Here is a 19,556-nt window from a genome sequence, read left to right as displayed (position 1 = left end):
GGCTCCAGACCCCTGCATCCCTAAAGTGTTACATGCTAATTATATTGTTTGTCTTTTTGTAACTAATCAAATTTATCAGGACCATTAATTAGGTTATTTGGGGGTTCTGTTTTTGTGAGATATCCCTGAAATTGTGTTACACCATGGGCTTTTGACGAACACCCCTGGGGGGCTGAGCGTAACGCCGCTAAAGACCCGAGCGGTTCTCAGGCTTGTGGTCCCACCCTCACGTTCTGTAGGGGAGCGTTCTATGGAAAAATGCTTAAAAACACAAGCGACCTAAACTAGACAGACAGAAGGTTCTGTCAACTTCAAGCTACACAGCATTCCAACGGCCGATCGCTGTGTCGTCTTTGTGGTTTGGCTGTTCCTTTAAGGCATTCTTCTCTGGAATGTTCTTTCCTGATTCATTACCACCAGATAGATGAGCTGGTCCTCCACCAGGCCGTCCTCCAGGTCACAGTGACCTCCCAATGGGGAGGTTCCAATTCCCGCTCTCTGTTCCAGCGCAAAGGCATCCGCGGAGATGGGGGCGGGCTAATCCCCCAAAGCCGCCGGCTCGCTTCGGCAAGTTTAACGGCGCAGTTGCGGAATCTCAGGCGGTTCTGTCCGGCGGTTCCCTGACGTTCCTTTCTTGTTACTCGGCGACTCGCTATCGCTCTATATCTGCATGGAACATGCTGACCTTCGGAGATGCGTTCACACACATTACTGCTCGTATTGTATCCGTCAAGAGATCCGGGGAGGCTATGGCGCCACACGATGGCCAAGCCCCCCCACTGTCCGGCGGCCTTCCTCTAGGACCTCGCAAGACCTCGAGTCCTAGGCGTTGTGGTCGCCATGGTAACAGTGTTCCTTTTCTCCAATGTATGTTGCTAATTACACAGCACAAATGACGTGTACGGTCACTGCTTATCAAACACAGCAGCTCTGGGCTCCCCCAGTTTTGTTTTGATGACCGTGAAGACGGTGGATCGACACTCACTTCATTAAGGGCCCGTTTAGAGAATAACTTGAAATGTTGGCATGAATGATGCCACGTTGTGCCATGAAATTCTACTTCTCACCAACCTCTGTTATAAACGCTGCCGTGACACGGAAATTCACCAATTAAATGTGGAACACAAACCGAAATAAGGTGGAAAAATTCCGGATAAAACAAGGAAATGAGATGAAATCAATAATTTTCCCGAGTAGAAACATTTATGTATTCTTTAGTGTTTTATCTTAAACGAGCGTCACGTAATCCATATTTAGGGACTCGGCTTATGTGAATGGAATGTGAAATGTGAAAATTAACAGAGCAAAACAACTGGAAGGCTGTGACTGGAGCCTGAGAATGTGGAGTGACCTTGACTGCTGATTCCGGAAGAATACTCCCTAGTAAATCCATCCAAAGCTGGAATAATGCACATCGTAGGAAAATAATGAGCGGAAATAGAGTTTTATTTAACCCATTCTGTAGTAAATAAATATGCAAGAGGTACAGATAATAGTCAGCCAACACCATGATTATTTTCTTTAAGGAGTCAAAGCACAATCCTTTTAGGAATATATTAAAACTGTAGAAAACATCTTAATCCAAAACAGTCCATAAACATAATTTACAGAACACTTTTAAGAGCTGAGAAACATCACAGTAATGTTACAAACAGCTGTTTATAATATGATTTTGGAGCAAAATGTTGCATTTTAGCGAAAAGACAAAACAGGCCGTAAGGTTCTTATAATGACTGCCGTAAGCATCACTGTTTGTCTTGTGTGAGACCAGATAAGCACGGGACCATCGGGGGGGGGGGGGGGGGGGGGTCGCCGTAAAAGTCACGTTTGCACTCCCACACAGCTACTTGACAGGCTTACACAGGAGTTTCCATGAAAACACTATATACACATCCAAGTACAAACTGTTTTCCTTCACTTCATCTATGCTATTGAATTTGAGTCCTTTATTAAATTCTGACCCTGTCCCGACTCACCCTGTTATTTCTGAAACCCGTGTTGCACTGAGAACACGTATGAGACCCACGAGGCAGAATGACGTGTAAAACATAAGATATCATATCGAAAAATAACAGATGCTCATTTTTGAGTGATATTAGTTATATGTCTACAGTGGAAATGACTCCCTACAAGGATTCTGTATTACATCCGCTTCAGGACGAGAGATAACGGTCTTTCCCTTGATCCATCACGGATGGCTCCTGACCTTCTGGCGCTGTGACGTCACTTTGCGTGGAAAAGGAGGGGTTTCACCATGCCCGCTAATATCTTGGGCAACTGGGAGGAGATGACCTCTGACATCATCTCGGGAAATTCCACCTGGAGGGTGTCCGCTTGGATGAAGGTGCTCAGGCAGTACAAATTCACCTTCTTCACTATCTGTGCGGACAAGCCGGGGAAAAAATCTGTCAATGTCGGGATGAGCTACAGCACAGACACATCTATGAATAGCACATGAAAGGAACTCTGAATTAGGGCTGGGCGATGTGGCAAAAATAAAAAATATCATGTCAATTTTTTTCAGACGAGATCACAATGCACGATCCTATTGCGATTCTTTTTCATGTTCATTTTTAAGACTGTTTTAAAAGTTACTGACCTGTGCAACCAAACTAATTCGCATATTTTAAAAAATATAGCCATATAAGGTAACAAAACCTAAAAAAGAAAAAAATCTATGTCAAATTCTTTGCAGAGACCCACTCCTCCATGTCGTCTGTGACGCTATGTTGCCAAATAGAGAACGTGTTGCATGTCGGGACCAGAGCACCAAAGGGAGAGAGGAAGAGAACCAAAGCACGACCCGCTATTTGATATTACTAGTTTATTGGTGTGTTGAAACACTTTTGGCTGACAAAAGATGCGTGTAGGACTGCCATAGGACTGCAACTGATGGAATGTGTGCTGTAGCGCGATACTAACCATCTCCCCGTAAGGACAGATCGTGGAGACATTTGAACCTCTCGCGATATAATATCATCAAATGGCATAACCCTGCGCCGAATGCAATGTTCTGAGGGTGGCCCATCGTGAAAAAACGGCACAAGAACCCGGTGAATTTTGCAGAATCAATCCAGCCACCCAGTAAAAGACCCAAACCGCTGAGAGAAGCGTCGGATGGAGGTCGTACCTCGTGCATGGCGTCCATCAGTTTGGTCAGCTGGTAGAAGCGCTGGGAGTAAATCAGCACTCCCTCCTCCTCCTTCAGCTGGACGGCCCTGCGGAGCTCACGGATGTAGCTCTGTCGCATGGAGTCAAAGTGCTCCTGGCTCCTCAGGCCCTCCAGTGGCACTGGAGGTGGACGGGCAGGTAATTAGGCAAAGGCCACGTTCCCCAGTTCATTCATGATAAGCTGTATGGTGAGTGTGAGCTTCTAAGTACCATCTCACGCCTGATAGATTAGCTTCCTGCTTTCTCCTGACAGACAGCAGTGAGGTCTGGCATGTTTGGAATTACTACTTACAGAGGAATAAGGGTGGGGTGAAGCATCTTCAGGCGAGAAAGAAGCTAATCAAGTTGGCCAGACCTACCTGTGTTGAGCAATATCAGAGCCTTCATGCAGAGGAACTCTTCCTTTGTCACTTGCAGGTTAGCAAATTCCTGAGGGATGAACTGCATGGCTATACACAGCTCAGATATGGGGGATCGTCGCATTCTGTCCCTGGAAGCATGTGAGATGCAAAACAAAGGGTTACTCTGAGGGTCTGCGGGATGAAGTCCTGACTGCAGGACGAGGGGGGGGGGGCGGGGGCACTCAGGGTAAAACTCACTCATGCAGAACAAGATCGGGAGCGAAGTACAGATACTCTTTGGTGACGTTCTGAAATGATCTCCAACCAAGAGAGAACAACATCAGACTCATCCAGGAGTACTGGATGAGGGACATTTGATCATTGATGTGCAAACTGCGAAAGCCTTTGAAAAAAGAAAGATCAAATGTTTCAGTCTCAGTCAAGCCCAATGTTACTTCTCAGAATTCAATTGGTTTAAAGGGTTTGTCTGGCTTCTCGTGACCAGAAGCGCTTACCTGGCAATGACTTAGACCATCTCACGATCCAGAGCAGCTGCCTCTCGCACAGCCTGTTGAGGCTGCTCAGCAGGAGATGGGGAAGATCCGGCTGGCTGTTATCATAGCCAGAGTACACCATCTCAGGTTCGATGTTCTCCAGGATACTAATGATTTGTGGGGAGAATCTGAGCTCCTGTAAGGTGGGGAAGCAGGACCAGGACTGCAGAGCCTGGCCGTCGCAGGAGCGGCCCGACGGGGAAGGGACGGCCAGGGCCTGAGTCAGACCCACGGCTTTCAGCGTGCCGAACTTCTTCAGTTTCCGACCTGCGAAGGACATGCTTGGGTTACAGGTAACAGATGCTACTGTAGTTCATCTGGAATCTATGATGAAATCTTATAGTTACAGCCGCATTTTCAAGTAGAATTCCTCCTTTGGGGATGAGCAAAGTTTAGTCTGTCTACAGACCTCTATTGTTGCAGCTGATGATGTCCTAAACAGTGACTTATAATATTCAGTTAATGAGTGGTTGAACACTAAAATTGACATTATAGATCAATTGCCCTCCAGCGAGCCTGTTTTAAAGAGGTTTTCTTGAGGACCACATAGCAGGGGTGGGTCTATGTTTTCAGGAGCCATAGGCAAAGCTTTATTTGGGAGGCCCCCCTACCAAGAAACCTAATAATCATTTCACTCCTCCGCTGCACAGGTAATTTGGGGGCCCTAGGCAACTGCCTAGTCTGCCAATAGCTAGAGCCGGCCCTGCTGGATAGGAGAAATGTGGGTTCAAACCCACTGAGTGTGGGGCTATGTGGTGGGCGTGGCTCTGTGCTCAGAGGGGCCGTCTTGGTGGGCGGAGCCACACTATTGCCTGGAAGGCAGTGTAATGTAAAGTGGGCGTGGTATTTTTAAGTTATTATCCAATCAGAGCCAGACAGTCTTCACATGGTACCTCCCAGCATCATTCCCGCCTGGTAGCACTTCCTCAGTCGGCATGCCGGGCAGTTTTTCCTGCGAATCTTATCCACGATGCAATCATTCCGTCCAGCACACAAATATTTCTGGTGACCTGCACAAAAGGGGAATGTTATCAAAATCTGTCTGCTAAACTATTAACTGGCAGCTACCTCGTAACCACCTCTCAGGCTGAGTGAGGAAGAGGGCACCCAAGGGGGGGTGGTGCTGCTGGGGGGGGGGGGGGGTGCACTTTTTAATCAAGGGTGTTACATTACACACAGCCTCAGGCAAGGCTGAGAGGACATGGTGACATAATCACGGACAGCGAGGGACACTGGTATCAGCCTCTGCCAGATAACGCCCAGTCCCGGATGAAGGGCCTTCAGGAACAGAACTACATCAGACAGCTGCTGAATAGTAACGAGGAACCTGGTTATTCGCTCGAGCGCAACATGTATGTTTTTTGGTTTTCACTGTGAATGGGGGACATTCTTGTAATGCTGGTTACTGTCTGTACCAGTGTGTCTTTAATCACAGTCAGGTTGTCACTGATCAGAAATATTTCCGAACCTCTGATTGTTGTTTAAAGCGCCCGTCCTACGGAGAACTCTTTCTGTAGCTAGCTTTGGGACATCGTATCACAGCATAACACTTCTATCCATCAGTGAATTCGGACCGACGGGGGTAAACCTTTCAAGGGTCACTAGGGGGAGCCCTCCGCATGTAAAGGTACTCCGCAATAAGGCGGCCTCTCACCCTCTACAGCCCTCTTGAAGAACACCTTGCAGCTCCCGCAGGTCAGGACGCCGTAATGACACCCAGAAGCTTCGTCCCCACAGATGAAACACACCCGCTGGGGTAACACGCTGCAAGGAAGACGGCAGCTCTGTTTCTGTGCAATGCCACTGTCACAAAAAAAATCCCTTTCCACAATTCACTCAACTGATCCCTCTTAGGTTAATGTAAGCATGCTTAATTCTCTGTGTCGATGTCTAACGTTTAAAGATAAACATCGAGATATATATATATATATATATATATATATATATATATATATATATATATATATATATATATATATATATATATATATATATATATATATATTTCTACCATGCTAAATAATTCTGCCCGCCATCTAAACGATACCGTTAATATAATTACTGATAGGGATAACCGGTGATGAATTACCATTCACCGTATAAGACTTTATAAGTAATGGCGTATTTATTTAATACGGTTTAATTAGATAATAAGCCCTTGTAAATTGACGAGAAGTTCTCAAGCACTACTTTGCTGTACTAGAAATTATTTAACCACAATAGCCGGTGTAGGCTACCCTAAATCATACCCAGAAAATTGCGCGTACGCTACATACAACACTAAAAAAATACAACAAAGTTGTTGTTGTTCGTTCAGTGTGTTTCTTCTCATTTCAATGGTTTAACATTATTCGTTTGCTCATTAAAAATAACTTTTTTATTTATGTTTATGGAACCTTTTTCTTACTGGTTAAACTGAATCAATTATTTACAGAGGGAACTTCAAATATTTCGTGTGATCGATTACTTAAAGTATTTTAATCTGATTCAACATTTCAAAGTTTATTGTTTTTGGTGTACCAGATATCTTACCCAATATAGGCGCTGTAGGTGTCCGGAGCGCCGGAGGTCCTACACGGGGACAGAGCCGCGTCCTGGTGCTGATCCTCCGGCAGACCTGCCTGTCGCCAAAGCGCAGACGCCGCTACCATCCTGCACGGATCGGCGAGCATCGCCAGGCTTTGCGCGTAACCCATCACGTCCCCGTCCGCGGCTCTGTCATCGGTAAGAGGCGGCAGGTCGCCGGGATCTGCCTTGATCTGGGGGACGAGCGGCAGTGCGATCCCTAAAGTGCTGCCCTCGCCGAAAAGCGTCTGTTCGTTAGCCGGACAGGAGCGAAGCACCGAAAGGCTTCCCGGAAAGTCGAGTTGTTGAGGCGCTGCGGTGCCGTTTGCCGCGTTCAGATGCAGTAAATTTGCGGAAAAGTCGAAATGAGAAGATTGTGCTTCCACCCCGAACGTTTGCTTGTCTGTCATAAACTTTTCCAAATGAACTGCTGAGCTGGCTTCTCCGATCAGAGTTTCCAAAGTTTCTTTTTGCTCCCTGTCTATTAACGCAGGTTGTTCCCCCGTCTGGTGCAGCCTTTCTGGAGATGTCCAGGGCTGGGGTTCAGCTTTTGGGGTTTTCCCCGCATGTTTGCCCCGAAGTCCGGTAATTTCTGTGCTCGCTTGCCAGATCGCCTGCTCACTCCTGGAGCAAGGTGTAAGAGACAGTGCGTCCACATTACGCACGGGAGACAACAGGCTACCGACCATGGCTTTACCACCTGAACCCGCTCCCTGACAAAACAGTTCATCCATATAACTGTCAAAACTGTCGATCTTGACTGGAATTAAGTTTCTGGTTACTTGGCTGGGATTAGCGTCGGCGGCGGACCGTCCGTGAGTCGGTTTGGAGACGGATTCTCTCTCGACTTTGGCTCCGTCTGCCATGCTTATCTGATTTGCCTTTGACTCTGCAGAAGAGTGTCTCCCACTTGAGAGGAGCACGCACCCTGTACTGCTCATACTCAAGGAAGTCCTCTCTTTCTTTTCCAGCCGTGGTATATAAATCCCTTTCAAAACCTTAATCCTCTGGTTTGGACTTAAACGCGTAAAGTCGCACTGATTTTTTATTTCTGCTCTGTAGTGTTGCGGGGATTGTAAATATCACAAACAATCATTTTCATAGTACAGTTTTACCCATGTGGTGTACGTGTGACTGTTCTTTTAACGATAAGCATATAAACATGAAAACACTGGCCACATTTTTGTCTAGTTTCAACACCATTTCTGGTATAATCTATTCAAAATCGAGACTGCCTCAGAGACCTATCATATATTTGGTGCGATCGGTAGTTTTTCGGAGCGCAGAATTGCGTGCTGTATTTATTGGTTAGATTTTAATCATTATCTGGGATCCTACTAATGATGATCACATATTGTGTGGTCACCATAATGCCACAGCACCTGATTAGAATACGTTTTCGGTCGTAGCTCTAAATATGAGTACCTCAAGGCAATGTGACTGTCCAGGTTTGTTATCAGTTCATGCTTACTCCTCTTCAGATGATCTACTGTTGATCACTGCTAGTAACTAGGTAACAGGCTGAAAACTAGAGGGGACGAGCCACTTCAGATCACTTGTCTTTGAGCACTTTCCGTTCTGCTCTATTTGAGGATTGTTTCTGTGTATCCGGGCTGAAAACAATGTCGGGCTTGACCTTCCAATGTTGCCAAGGATGTTTTCTGCGGGGGAAAGTCGAAATACACCAATTGTGATAAATATATTCGGACTTATAACAGACACCCATATTCGATATATTACGGGCCCCCTGCATGTGTATCAGATTTACCCGGAGGCCCATTTCCATGGTCGGAGGCCCATTTCCATGGTCGGAGGCCGTTGAGCAGTTGCATCTGTAAGAGGGGCCCTGCTTTTAACTGTGGTGTAGTTATGGACCGGCGGGGTGGTGGAAGCGGGTGGCGATTAAAGTTGAAAGTTAAATGAAAACTGCCTTTCAGGTTAATATCTCTCCTCGTTTAAAACTTAAAAACTTTGTATGGTCCTCACATATACTATAACGTCTGATAAAAAAAATACAATTATTATCATCGAATGAAACTAAATGAGAAACGTCAAACTGAAGCACCGCGGGCAGGAATATTGGGACTAAAGCGGCCTGTCGTAAATAATGTCTTCTCATTATACAGGTATAGTCATGAATGAAATCAGTCCTTATACTGCTTACCCGCTGTACCACTTCCAAACAGTCCGTGCATTAAATGCCATGCATGTTGACGTTACCTATATTCCATCATCAAGTATCTGTGTGAAAGGGGTCAATTATATAGCAGAAATATAATCTGACAAATTGAACTGAGCAGAGATTTTTTTCACCGTCTGGAAATGCAAATGCATAGCTTTTCAGATCTGATTGCGGCGCTCGAAATTAAATTCTATCTGGAAAAACTGCAGCGCTTCTGCCAAACACCCCCAGGCAGCGTCTCGCTGCTGATGGCAGCCATTATTCTGTTTTCTGGACTGTGAAGAGCCCTCAGACATCAGGAGTCATCCTGACATTTTAGGGCACCGGGGTCTTTCGCTTCCTCGGACGCCTTAACCTGTCTTGTGAAGCCGGTCGCAGAGACCCGATTGAAGACGGTCGATTTAGAAGACAGACAGGCGCATCTTCTCTGATTTTACATCGTTACGCTCGGTGCCAATCGGGCAACTTTTATATATAAATAGGCCAACCGGAATCATTAGTGTGACGGGTCATCTAAGCAGCGCAAGGCAAACAGCTAATGGGAACAGATGACAAAAAAATATCTATCTTTCCTACCTGTAGCCTGCATCACCTGTTCATCGCCTGTACTTTCCTACTAAACATCTGTTTTTGATCTCTCCATCAGCCCATTCTACCGATGCTCAGAAAATGTCTTTCAAAAGAGATGTAGTTTTTCTTAACTACTCTAAAAGAGTAGGGCGATAGATGGAAATCACACTAAGAATGTCACAGTGACCAAAGATATTACTCTTTTTTCATGTCTGACATCTCCGAGATCTAATTTTGTTTCCATGACAACCTGGCTTCCCATAAACATCAGTGTGATAGAACAGACATTAAAGTAAATGCAGCCGCGTTCAGTATTGCGTGTCCGTATCTATGTGACATCATTGTTTGCGCACAGTCACACGCGCGTGCTTCCGTTGGATTTATGCGAGTTATACGCCTTAACACACATGTCGTGCTTCCTTGTTCCTCGTTGTGGTGATAACTGAACCTCACAACAAGTGACGCTCAATGTCACAACAGTATCAGCACGGCCTTGCACGGGTTACTGAGTGACGCACACCAGTATGCCATATGACACCCCAGCTTTGGAAACTGCGTGTTTGGTAACTGGGTTGTTTTGGTTTACTGTATGCGTGTGTGTTTGTGGCTTATGATAACCTACAAGTTAATATTATATGTGTTCAGGTTGCATGAAAGGTACCAGTATGTACCATTTAGCTTCAGTGTTGTATGACGCCATGCCTCAAACTGGGTAAGTGCCTCTTCGCGATAATGTGGTTTTATGGGTTATGGGGAACGTTTGAAAAATTGCTGGACTCAATAGTGCCACCGTGTGGAAGATTGTTGAACTGTGTTTTCTTCAGAACTTGACTGCCAGAAGTAATTACATTGGCCCGTCATCAGCTAGAGAACATCTAAGGGCAGAGACTTCCTATGGTGAACCTAGATGAAATGACATGATACCTAGGCCTACCTCTAAACATTTAATATGGCATCTTACATATGCAGTACTATGCAAAAGTCACAGAAAATTCTTTAAATGATCTTCATGTTGATGTTAAACTATATTACATCTGTCAAAGTGTGTTAGTCTTTAATCATGTAAGAATCTCTCCTACTGTCACTCCAGTATTTGCAGCAACAATCCAATATGCCCATGTAGTTTTTGACCACTAGCACACCTCATATGGCAAATCAATACCTCGGTGACAATTTAAAACTAGTTTCATTAATGAATTAAGTGAGCTGGTGGTGAAATTTAACAAATACTTGGAATGACTGAGGTGCCCCTGAGGAGAGGTTTGGGAAGTGAAGTGGTGTCCATCTAGCCGTCCAACAAGGTATCAGTGACTATTTTGGAGAACTGAAGAAATTTCTTTTAGTTTTTATTGTTTTACTCATAATTTGCATATGATCTAATATTAAATTTCTAGAATCACGTGTTGCTAAATAAACAGACAATGTAGGCCTCATTTATCATTATGAAAGTTCACAATGTTCCCGTGCATATGACAGAAGCTGCTTTCACCAGTTTCCTGTATCTTTTTCGGTCTGGAATAGTGGTCCTCACAGGCATGTCAGGACAAACAAACAAGCAAAAAGCACAACAAACTGATTCCCCAAGGAAGAAGATCCGTATGCTGTCTGACAGCTACGATAAAACATTTACAAACTCTTATTGTTCCATATTAACTAGGTTTATTTAAAATTGTATTTTTAAATTTTATTTCCAGTTACCTTATAACCAAGACTACTGAGAATGAGTGAATGTGAGATGGGAGACTGGAGGCGCCCTGCCTATCCTCTGTCCATCTCCAGCCGCTTTCCCACTGACAGGAATGAGACTCTAGACCAGCTCTTCTCCTCCCAGATGCAGACTGAGCACGCTCAGACCTCTTTCTAGTCAGCTGGATAACAGACCAGTGCTTCAGAAGGTCTCCCCTGATGAAGAGAGGCTCAGTTGTACCTGTAGGCAACATTTAAAATATTTATACTAATAAAATGAATAATTCTTTTTACCAGTAGGTGAAAGACATCTCTTCAAATCTTAAATTTCATAACACGTTGTTAATTTAAAAATCATTGCTCTGAACAAATAGACATTCCAATATTAATTATTAATGTTAATAATAAAAATATATCATATAAAGTTAAAACAAATGGTTATTTATTACAAAATCACTGTATCTATAAAAATATATGTGCAGTGTGGTAATGAGTCTTCTTTGTTTAGACATTGTGATCTACAAAAAAAATCATGTATTTCAGCCTGAATGTTTCTGATTTTTAACCTTTATATGTTGCGACCCCAAGAAAAGATTAGACAATGCTGATGTCTTCCCATGGAGGAAAAGCGTCCGGCTACTTTGTGTCTTTGTTACAAGTCCCCAGCGCTGTGGTTGTACCCAGAGATTTAATGCCATGACAGACAGCTTCCTGCCACAGGCCATGCTGAAAGCAGAGAGCAGAGAGGAGAAGCAGTTACTGAAAATGGCTTAGGAAGCCTGCACAGCAAAACGGTGCTTTGCATGGGAAATAGCACCCCCTAGTGGAAGAGCAGTTCAGGATCATCCTGTGTTTCCAAAACATAATCTGCTTTCCAGCTGCTTATCCTGGTTATGGAGTGGGGGGCCTGGACCCAAACACCAAGCAGCACAGGAAAGAAGACTGGGATACACCATAGATCTGATGAGATTTCACCCCGTGCTTCCGGGAGCGCCTCCCACAGGTTGGGTTGGCTTGATGGGCACTTCTTACATACCATTCGATCAAGTGGCTCCCATAACAGCTCAATTGAGTTGAGATCAGGTGACTGTGCTGGTCACTCCATTATACACAGAATATCAGCTGCCTGCTTCTTCCCTAAATAGTTCTTGCATAGTTTGGAGCTGTGTTTGGGTCATTGTTTTACTGTTGTAGGACGAAAATGCCTCAAATTATGCAGCGTCCACAGGGTATGGCATGGCTTTGCAGAATGGAGTGATAGCCCTCTTCCTTCAGGATCCCTATACAAATCTCCCACTTTACCATCACCAAAGCAGCCCCAGACCATCACATCGCCTCCACCACGCTTGACAGATGTCGCCAAGCTCTCCTCCAGCGTCTTTTCATTTGATCTGCGTCTCACAAACTTTCTTCTTCATGATCCAAACACCTCAGACTGAGATTCATCTATCCATAGCACTTTTTCCGATCTTCCTCTGTCCAGTTTCTGTGTTCATTTGCCCATCTCAGTCTTTTCTTTTTATTGGCCATTCTGAGATACGGCTTTTTCTTTGCAATTCTGCCTAGACGGCCAGATCCCGGAGTTGCCTCGTCACTGTTGACGTTGGGACTGGTCTTTTGCAGGTTATATTTAATGAAGCTGCCAGCGGAAGGCCTATGAGGCGTCTGTTTCTCAAACTACGCACTTTAATATATTTGTCTTCTCGCTCAGTTGAGCACCAGGGCCTCTCTCTCCTCTTCCTGTTGTGCTTAGAGCCAGTTTGTGCTGCTCGGTGAATCAGAATCAGAACCAGAATCTGATTACACAGCATTGTACGAGATCTTCAGCTTCCTGGTAATATCTCGTATGGAATAGCCTTCATATTTCAGAACAAGAATAGACTGATGAGGTTCAGAAGAAAGTGCTTTTTTTCTGACCATTTTGAGCTTGTAATTGAACCCACAGTTGCTGATGCTCCAGATACTCAACTTCTTTAATTGGCACAACAATTTTCATCTGTGCTAACATAATTGATCAGTTAACCTTTTAAATGATAAACTTGTTTTAGCAAAACACAACATTCCACTGGAACGCAGGACTAATCGTTACTGATAATGGGCCTCTGTACACCTATGTAGATATTCCATTAAAAACAGCCATTTCCAGCAGTGATAGTCATTTGCAACATTAACAATGTCATAACATATATACATACACACACACACACATGTATATATACACACCAATAAACAGAGCTTTTTGCATGTATTTAGTCCAGCCATGAACATGGTGTGCCCACCCCCCATTCTACTTGCACGGGGGCAGGAGGTGACACACACTGGTGCAGATCAAGGCACTGCACCTCCCCTCCCAACGCACATCAGCTCACAGCACTTAGGGTCGACTTTACGATGCCCTGGGAGCAGCCATAAGATGTGCAACCAAAGCGTGGATGTCCTCAGACGGTCCCACCAAGACAGAACGCGCAGGGCAAGGCAAATATAGATATCATATCGCACACTGGGTCCAAATAGCTGTCGGCTGGAGAAGTGCTTACAAGCTCGAACGAGACGAGTTTGTTCCAAGCCGTAGATCCTGAGGACCTGACTGCTTAATAAGTGCAGTGAAACAGACGGGTGCACAGCCGCCAGCATCGACGATTTTACCGTGGTGCAATTGCGCCTCCTACTGGTCGAATTAAAAATGCAATTTGAACGTATTAAGTTCAATTAAAATTAATTATAGTTATACAGTGGACCCTCGACTTACGAACTCAATTGGTTCGCGAGGGCTGATCGTAATTCAAGTTGGTCGTAAGTTACGACTATTTTCCCCATGAGAAATAATAGCCTTCCCATAATGCGTACCGAACCCCCCAAAGCACCCCTTACCTAACCTTTTCATAATAAAAAAGGGTTGAATGAAGTGCGCAATATACCAGAAACACAAATAACTTTACTAGTGTATACTCACCAAAACGTTATAAAATATGCCTAACCTGCTAGAAACAACAATTTCCTACTGTACTTACCATTGAAGTTGAGGTCTTTGGCTTGCAGGAAGGGAGGACAGGAAGGATGAAATGGAAGGTAAGATTTCTACGATTGTTGAGATGGTGGATTTCGACATGCTGTACATAGGCCTATTAGCGAGTCACACGAACGCCACTATAATTTTAATTTTTCTGCACGATTACCTTCTTCTTTTCTATTGTGATTGCTTTCTTTACCTTCTCTTCTTTCCTTAGCTTCTTTTCTAGCTTTTTTTGGGAGGGGGGGGGGCATTTTCATAGCAATTAGCGAGATTAATTATATAAAGCACTGCACTTACCGAAATGACGTCCACAAATAGGCTTACCTGGCTCAAACTGACGTGCGTTAATCATATCACCGTGTATGAATCATTTACTGTAAATGTACAGTCTTGCACAAAAGTCTTAAGCCGTCATAGGAAATTTCTAAAGCTATTTATCTGGGTAGTAAGTGTATATTTTCTCAGAATGAAAAACACCATTTAATAGTAGAACATGTGCAAATTATGAGTAAAACAATAAAAACTAACAGGATTTTCTCCTGTTCTCCAAAATAGTCACTGATACCTTGTTGGACGGCTAGATGGACACCGCTTTCATTTCCCACCTCAGTCATTCCAAGTTTTTGTTAAACTTCACCACCAGCTCACTTAATTCATTTAAATCGTCACCGAGTATTGATTTGCCATATGAGGTATGCTAGTGGTCAAGTCAAAAATTACATGGGCATATTGGATGGTTGCTGCAAATACCGGGGGTGACATTAGGAGAAATTTTTACATGATTAAGGACTAACACACTTTGACAGAGGTAATATCATATAGTTTTATTTCAACGCGAAAATAATTGAAAGAATTTTCTGTTACTCCCTCAGACTTTTGCACAGTTCTGTATTTATTATTTTTAAACAAATTTATTTTTCTGGATGAATTGACTCACCTTGATTCTCTCATCAGAACAATCAGGTCTGTCCACATGAGACAGGAGCGAGCTCATTTTACATTCCCTCAATAAAACGGTAAAAAAAAAAAATTGTGAAAGGAATGTTTTAAAAGAATGTAAATGTGTCAGATCTTGCTGCTAGACTTTTCATTTTTCCCAAACAAATTGCACCACCTGTCACAGACAGTGCAGGGCTGAGTTAACAGACCGGTGGCTTGCAGACCTGAGGTGATTTGGCAAGGATGGAGCAGTGGTTCAGGGGCGCCCTCTGTCCGCAGCGCGAAGCAGTACAGCAGCAGCCGCCTCTCCGGAATTCCGATAGCCATTTTGCACACTATTTACACGCAAAGGAAAACACCGGCACAGAGCCGTGTGAAGCCCGATATAAACCTGCGTGTCTCTAACTTGTCACTAGGGGGCGCAGACTGTTTAGAAGGCTGACTTAATACCTTGGAGCACAACAGCTGTTTTCTGGGCTGCTGAATCATCCCTGAAGTCCATTTAAACAGAACATACTAAGGACATACCAGAAAGGGAGATTGGTCAATGTACAGTTAAATTACTGAATTCAGAAGTGTATTTTGCGTCTGAGATAGCTACACATGGCTGGGTTTAGCTGCGTTTCACTCGGTTGACACAAAGCCAATGAGCCGTATTACACTCACATGTGAAATGGCCGTCAGCTCCTGGCCATGGGTGAATTCTTCAGCTACATTTCTTCACAGCGAAGCTTGTTTTTCATAAAAATGGCCACTTGCTTTATTTTCCAGCTTAGGCAACACTTGCACAGAAATGGAAGGCTGGTGCTGGGCCCTGTGCCAGCCTGGAGAGGGAAAAGCGGATGGTTTGGGTCCAGAAAGTAGAAATCCAGACCAAGATTTTGCTTCAACCAACCAGTTGAGTACTCTGTCACTGTGACTCTTTATGCTCTACTGGTCGGTTGAAACAAAATCTTGGTCTGGATTTCTACTTTCTGGACCTGAAATCTCTGCTTCATGGAGTTTTGCTGAAAGACTCCTGGGTCAAGATCAAGCAGGTCAAAATGAGCATTCAGAGAACCTTCCTGCAGGTAGCTGGAGAAGGCGGAACGGCTTGGTGACCATCATGAGGTCATTGATTTTTCATTGCTTTATTGCATAATGAGGGGCGTTGGGCGGCTCAGTGGGGTAGACGGCTCTGCTTGGGATTGGAAGGTCAATGGTTCAAATCCCAGGGTCGGCAGAGTGATTGTAATGTTTGGCCCCTGAGTACGACTCTTAACCCACAGTCGCTTCAGGGACTGTCTGGCCTTGTTCCTCAAACTGGATAAAAATCTCTGCTAAATAAATAAGTGCAAATTGACATAAATCTGAAATGATGGGGGAAAAAAAGTCTCCTTGGCATTTGTGTTCGACAGCCAGCTACCTTAGTCTTTCTCCAAGACAATGTCCCCGGGTCCACCTGGACGCTGTTCAGAGACAGCAGTGGGTATTCTTACAATGTCTGCGAATATGAGAAGAATCAGTCTGCCAGCTACACTCTTGTGCGTGTCCTAGCTTGCGCGTGCGTCTCAGGCACCAAGCTGGAAGCCGTTTGGAGGTCGTCTCTCTCCCCCCGCTCGCCCCCACTCCCCACTTCGCCCTGGAGTGTTACTCCGCTTGGCTGGCTAAAAATACCATAATACCCACTGAACATGTGTCCTGTGCAGCGGGAAGGCGTTCGCTGCTGGGTTCACATGCCTCGACAAACACAGGATATAATTATTTATGCGCATTTTCGTTGTCAGAGGAAAGACGTACATGGAATTGTAACCCATACGGCCGTGTATCCGCGGCAGACCGCGAGACCTGCACCCTGAGCATGCCCACCAAGCTCCAGTTCTTCAAGTGACACTGTCCAGGCTGTGTGGAAGCCCTTCCCTTGTCTACACAAATCAGGCATGATGCATTTACTGTAAAGTCTGTTCCTAGAAGGAGCACCCAGCAAGGCGCTCGCCTTGTCTGCTGCATTAGGGCTGCCTGGTCCAGTGTATCATGTATCATGCAGCACAAACAACTGACCAGGTCCCGCTTCTTGGTACGTTGCTTGTTCACGTCTTATGTAAGGTAAACACTTGACTTCCCTTCCAGAGAATGTCTTCTCTGTTTTCGGCTGGGTGCTTGTATATGAGTGTATAAAGCAAAGAACACAGGGGATAAGGACCGAGTGGTGATATGATCAGTCTTTTGGCCATGGGATTCAAACCAGCAACCTTCCAGACACAAGCAGAGATCCTTAGCCCACCAGAACCACACAGCACCCCGTCTGTGGTCTTAGATTTCTTATATACTGCACACTTCTGTCCTACTGCTACTATCGTTTGCAGTTTTGCACTTTAATTTACTATTTATTGCCATCTTGCTGGTAAAATGCAGTATAAGTCATAAATACTGTATCTGCAATAACACTGTTTATTCAAATATGCGTTTCAGAGCAGCACGGTCACTGCTGTCGACTGCACTGTATGCTGTCTTGTCCTGTGAATTGCACTTGTGTAGCCCTGTGTTGTTTCTGTCCTTTTTTTGTGCACCTTGGTCCTGGAGGAATAATGTCTTGCTTCACTGTATACTGTGTACATGCCTGAAACGACAAATGAACCTACTTGACTTGATGATATTGTCACTGTGGAAATCTGCTAAGCTAATAAAATATATCTCAAGACAAGCTGTTGTATGCTTCCAATATGCATGGGGTTCCACATGCGGTGCATCATGCAACGGTATCCTGCCTGGGAGAGGCTGGTCCTGTCCCCCCCTCTACGGTGTGGGGCTGGTCCAACTGGCTCCTGCCTTTCTCCCAGGCTGGAGTCCTGTAGCAGCTGCTCTGTTTGATTGCACCTTGGCCTGAGGCAGAAGCAGTGGTTCATCATGTCCTACTTGAACTTCCACGGAGCGGGGGATGCTTGGGTGTGGGTGTTGTGGTGGGTGGATATCAATTCTAATCATGCCCCAAGCCATATTTTTCAAGTTTCTAGTATGTCACATTTGGTGGTATGTCTTAAGGTAGTGTTTTCCAGCCCGGACCTTGGGGACCTGCAGACGGTCCACGTTTTTGCTCCCTCTCAGCTGCCTGAGCAAAAATGTGGGGTATTTGGCAGGAAGCTGGGAGGGAGCAAAAACATGGACTCAATGGGAGGAAGCAAAAACATGGACCGGCTGTGGGTCCCCAAGGACTGTGTTGGGAAACACTGGTCTATGTGGGTGTTTGCATCTATATACAATCTGCAGAGTGTGACTGGATTCCCATCCAGGTCACCCCTGTCTCTGCCCTATATTCCCTGGGATACAGTCCAGTCCTGGGGGAAAATGGATAGATGAATATTATGCAGCTACTGTCATCATGCTTAATTACATAGGATATCTATATTTGCTTTTTCCTTAAATGGGTCAAATGCACGCATTTGTTCATTTACGGGTGGAATACCAGAGTAATTCACAACGGATCAATGGTTATTCATTCAGATGTTAATTGGACCAGAAAGAAACGCATGCAAATGCTAATTCTGCTCATTATTGATGCTGCATAATAATAAAACACTGTATTCAGCGGCTGCTCGGTGAGCTACGTTGCTGCAGTTGAACAATGACTAACTGAGATGTTTCAAAGACTCAGAGGACTCCAGTCGAATCTGTAAACTCGTCTCTCATTGGCTGAGGCAAAGCAAGCCCAGGTGACGGCCAATGAGCGTAGGAGTCTGCAGCTTCCACTGCCCCACTTTGTTTTACCTATGAGTCTGTCAGTCTCGATCTACAAGATATACTGGTACCTACTGGATCTGTCACTATCATGCTGAGCATTGGTCACAGTCATCTCATCTCAGGGACGTGTGGCACCACCTCATTAAAGCCCGGCGGGACTTCCATTGGCATTTTGCCGGAGGCTTCCGTCGTTAGGCTTCCGACAGAAACCTGCAGTAGTGGTTTTGCGGTCGGGCTTCACTGCTCACGCCGAGAGATGTGTCAACTCCTAGTCTGCTACTCATACACTGTATTTTCACTTCCTGTAGGTTTTAACTGCCAGTGAGATTTTTCTCTTATCTCAAATGGGCAGCAGCATCCACGGGGGACCAGGCACTGACTTATTTAGCAGGAAAGTCCAAAGTGGTGGGGGCTGGATTATTTATCCACCTGATGCTTTTATTCAAAGTGACTTACAGCAGAGGGAAGTGTTACAATGTTTATATCTGCTCCCTGTGGTCAGGGGTGCTGGGGGGTGGGTGGGGTTATTCAGCAAGCCCTCTTGCTTTGGTGATATTAAGATAATTTCTCCAAAAGACTATCACTGGTAGCTACACAAGTGCTTTGGTTGAATCATTCAGCACCCTGAGCTCAAAACAGCTTCAATTTGGGATTGAAACCCACAACCTTCGCAGAAAGGCGCTACTGAGTAAGTTCTCTGTGGCTAACGCTGTGGTTAACGATTCCCGCGTTGTCCTTCCAGTGAGCCTCTTTTACATCTGCGTGCCCTGACTTGCGCTGGAAGGCAGAGGAGGCCAAAGTGTGTCTTAGGAATCTGG

The 19,556-nt window shown here is 44.9% G+C and overlaps 1 protein-coding gene across 1 annotated transcript; it reads right to left on the bottom strand.

The window, feature by feature from the left end:
- Positions 1 to 1,428: 1,428 nt before the first annotated feature.
- Positions 1,429 to 7,610, bottom strand: pgr (progesterone receptor). The gene is made up of 8 exons (XM_023807142.2): positions 6,599 to 7,610; positions 5,721 to 5,830; positions 4,960 to 5,076; positions 4,028 to 4,333; positions 3,771 to 3,915; positions 3,531 to 3,661; positions 3,131 to 3,291; positions 1,429 to 2,379 (listed from the first exon to the last, which is right to left on the bottom strand). Exons 1-8 carry the CDS (start codon positions 7,570 to 7,572, stop codon positions 2,224 to 2,226), a joined length of 2,100 nt encoding a protein of 699 aa, XP_023662910.1. The 5' UTR covers positions 7,573 to 7,610; the 3' UTR covers positions 1,429 to 2,223.
- Positions 7,611 to 19,556: the final 11,946 nt, after the last annotated feature.

The sequence above is a fragment of the Paramormyrops kingsleyae genome, chromosome 17, assembly GCF_048594095.1.
Source record: "Paramormyrops kingsleyae isolate MSU_618 chromosome 17, PKINGS_0.4, whole genome shotgun sequence".
In the NCBI taxonomy this organism is placed as follows: domain Eukaryota; kingdom Metazoa; phylum Chordata; class Actinopteri; order Osteoglossiformes; family Mormyridae; genus Paramormyrops; species Paramormyrops kingsleyae.
This window is presented reverse-complemented; position numbering and strand designations above follow the sequence as displayed.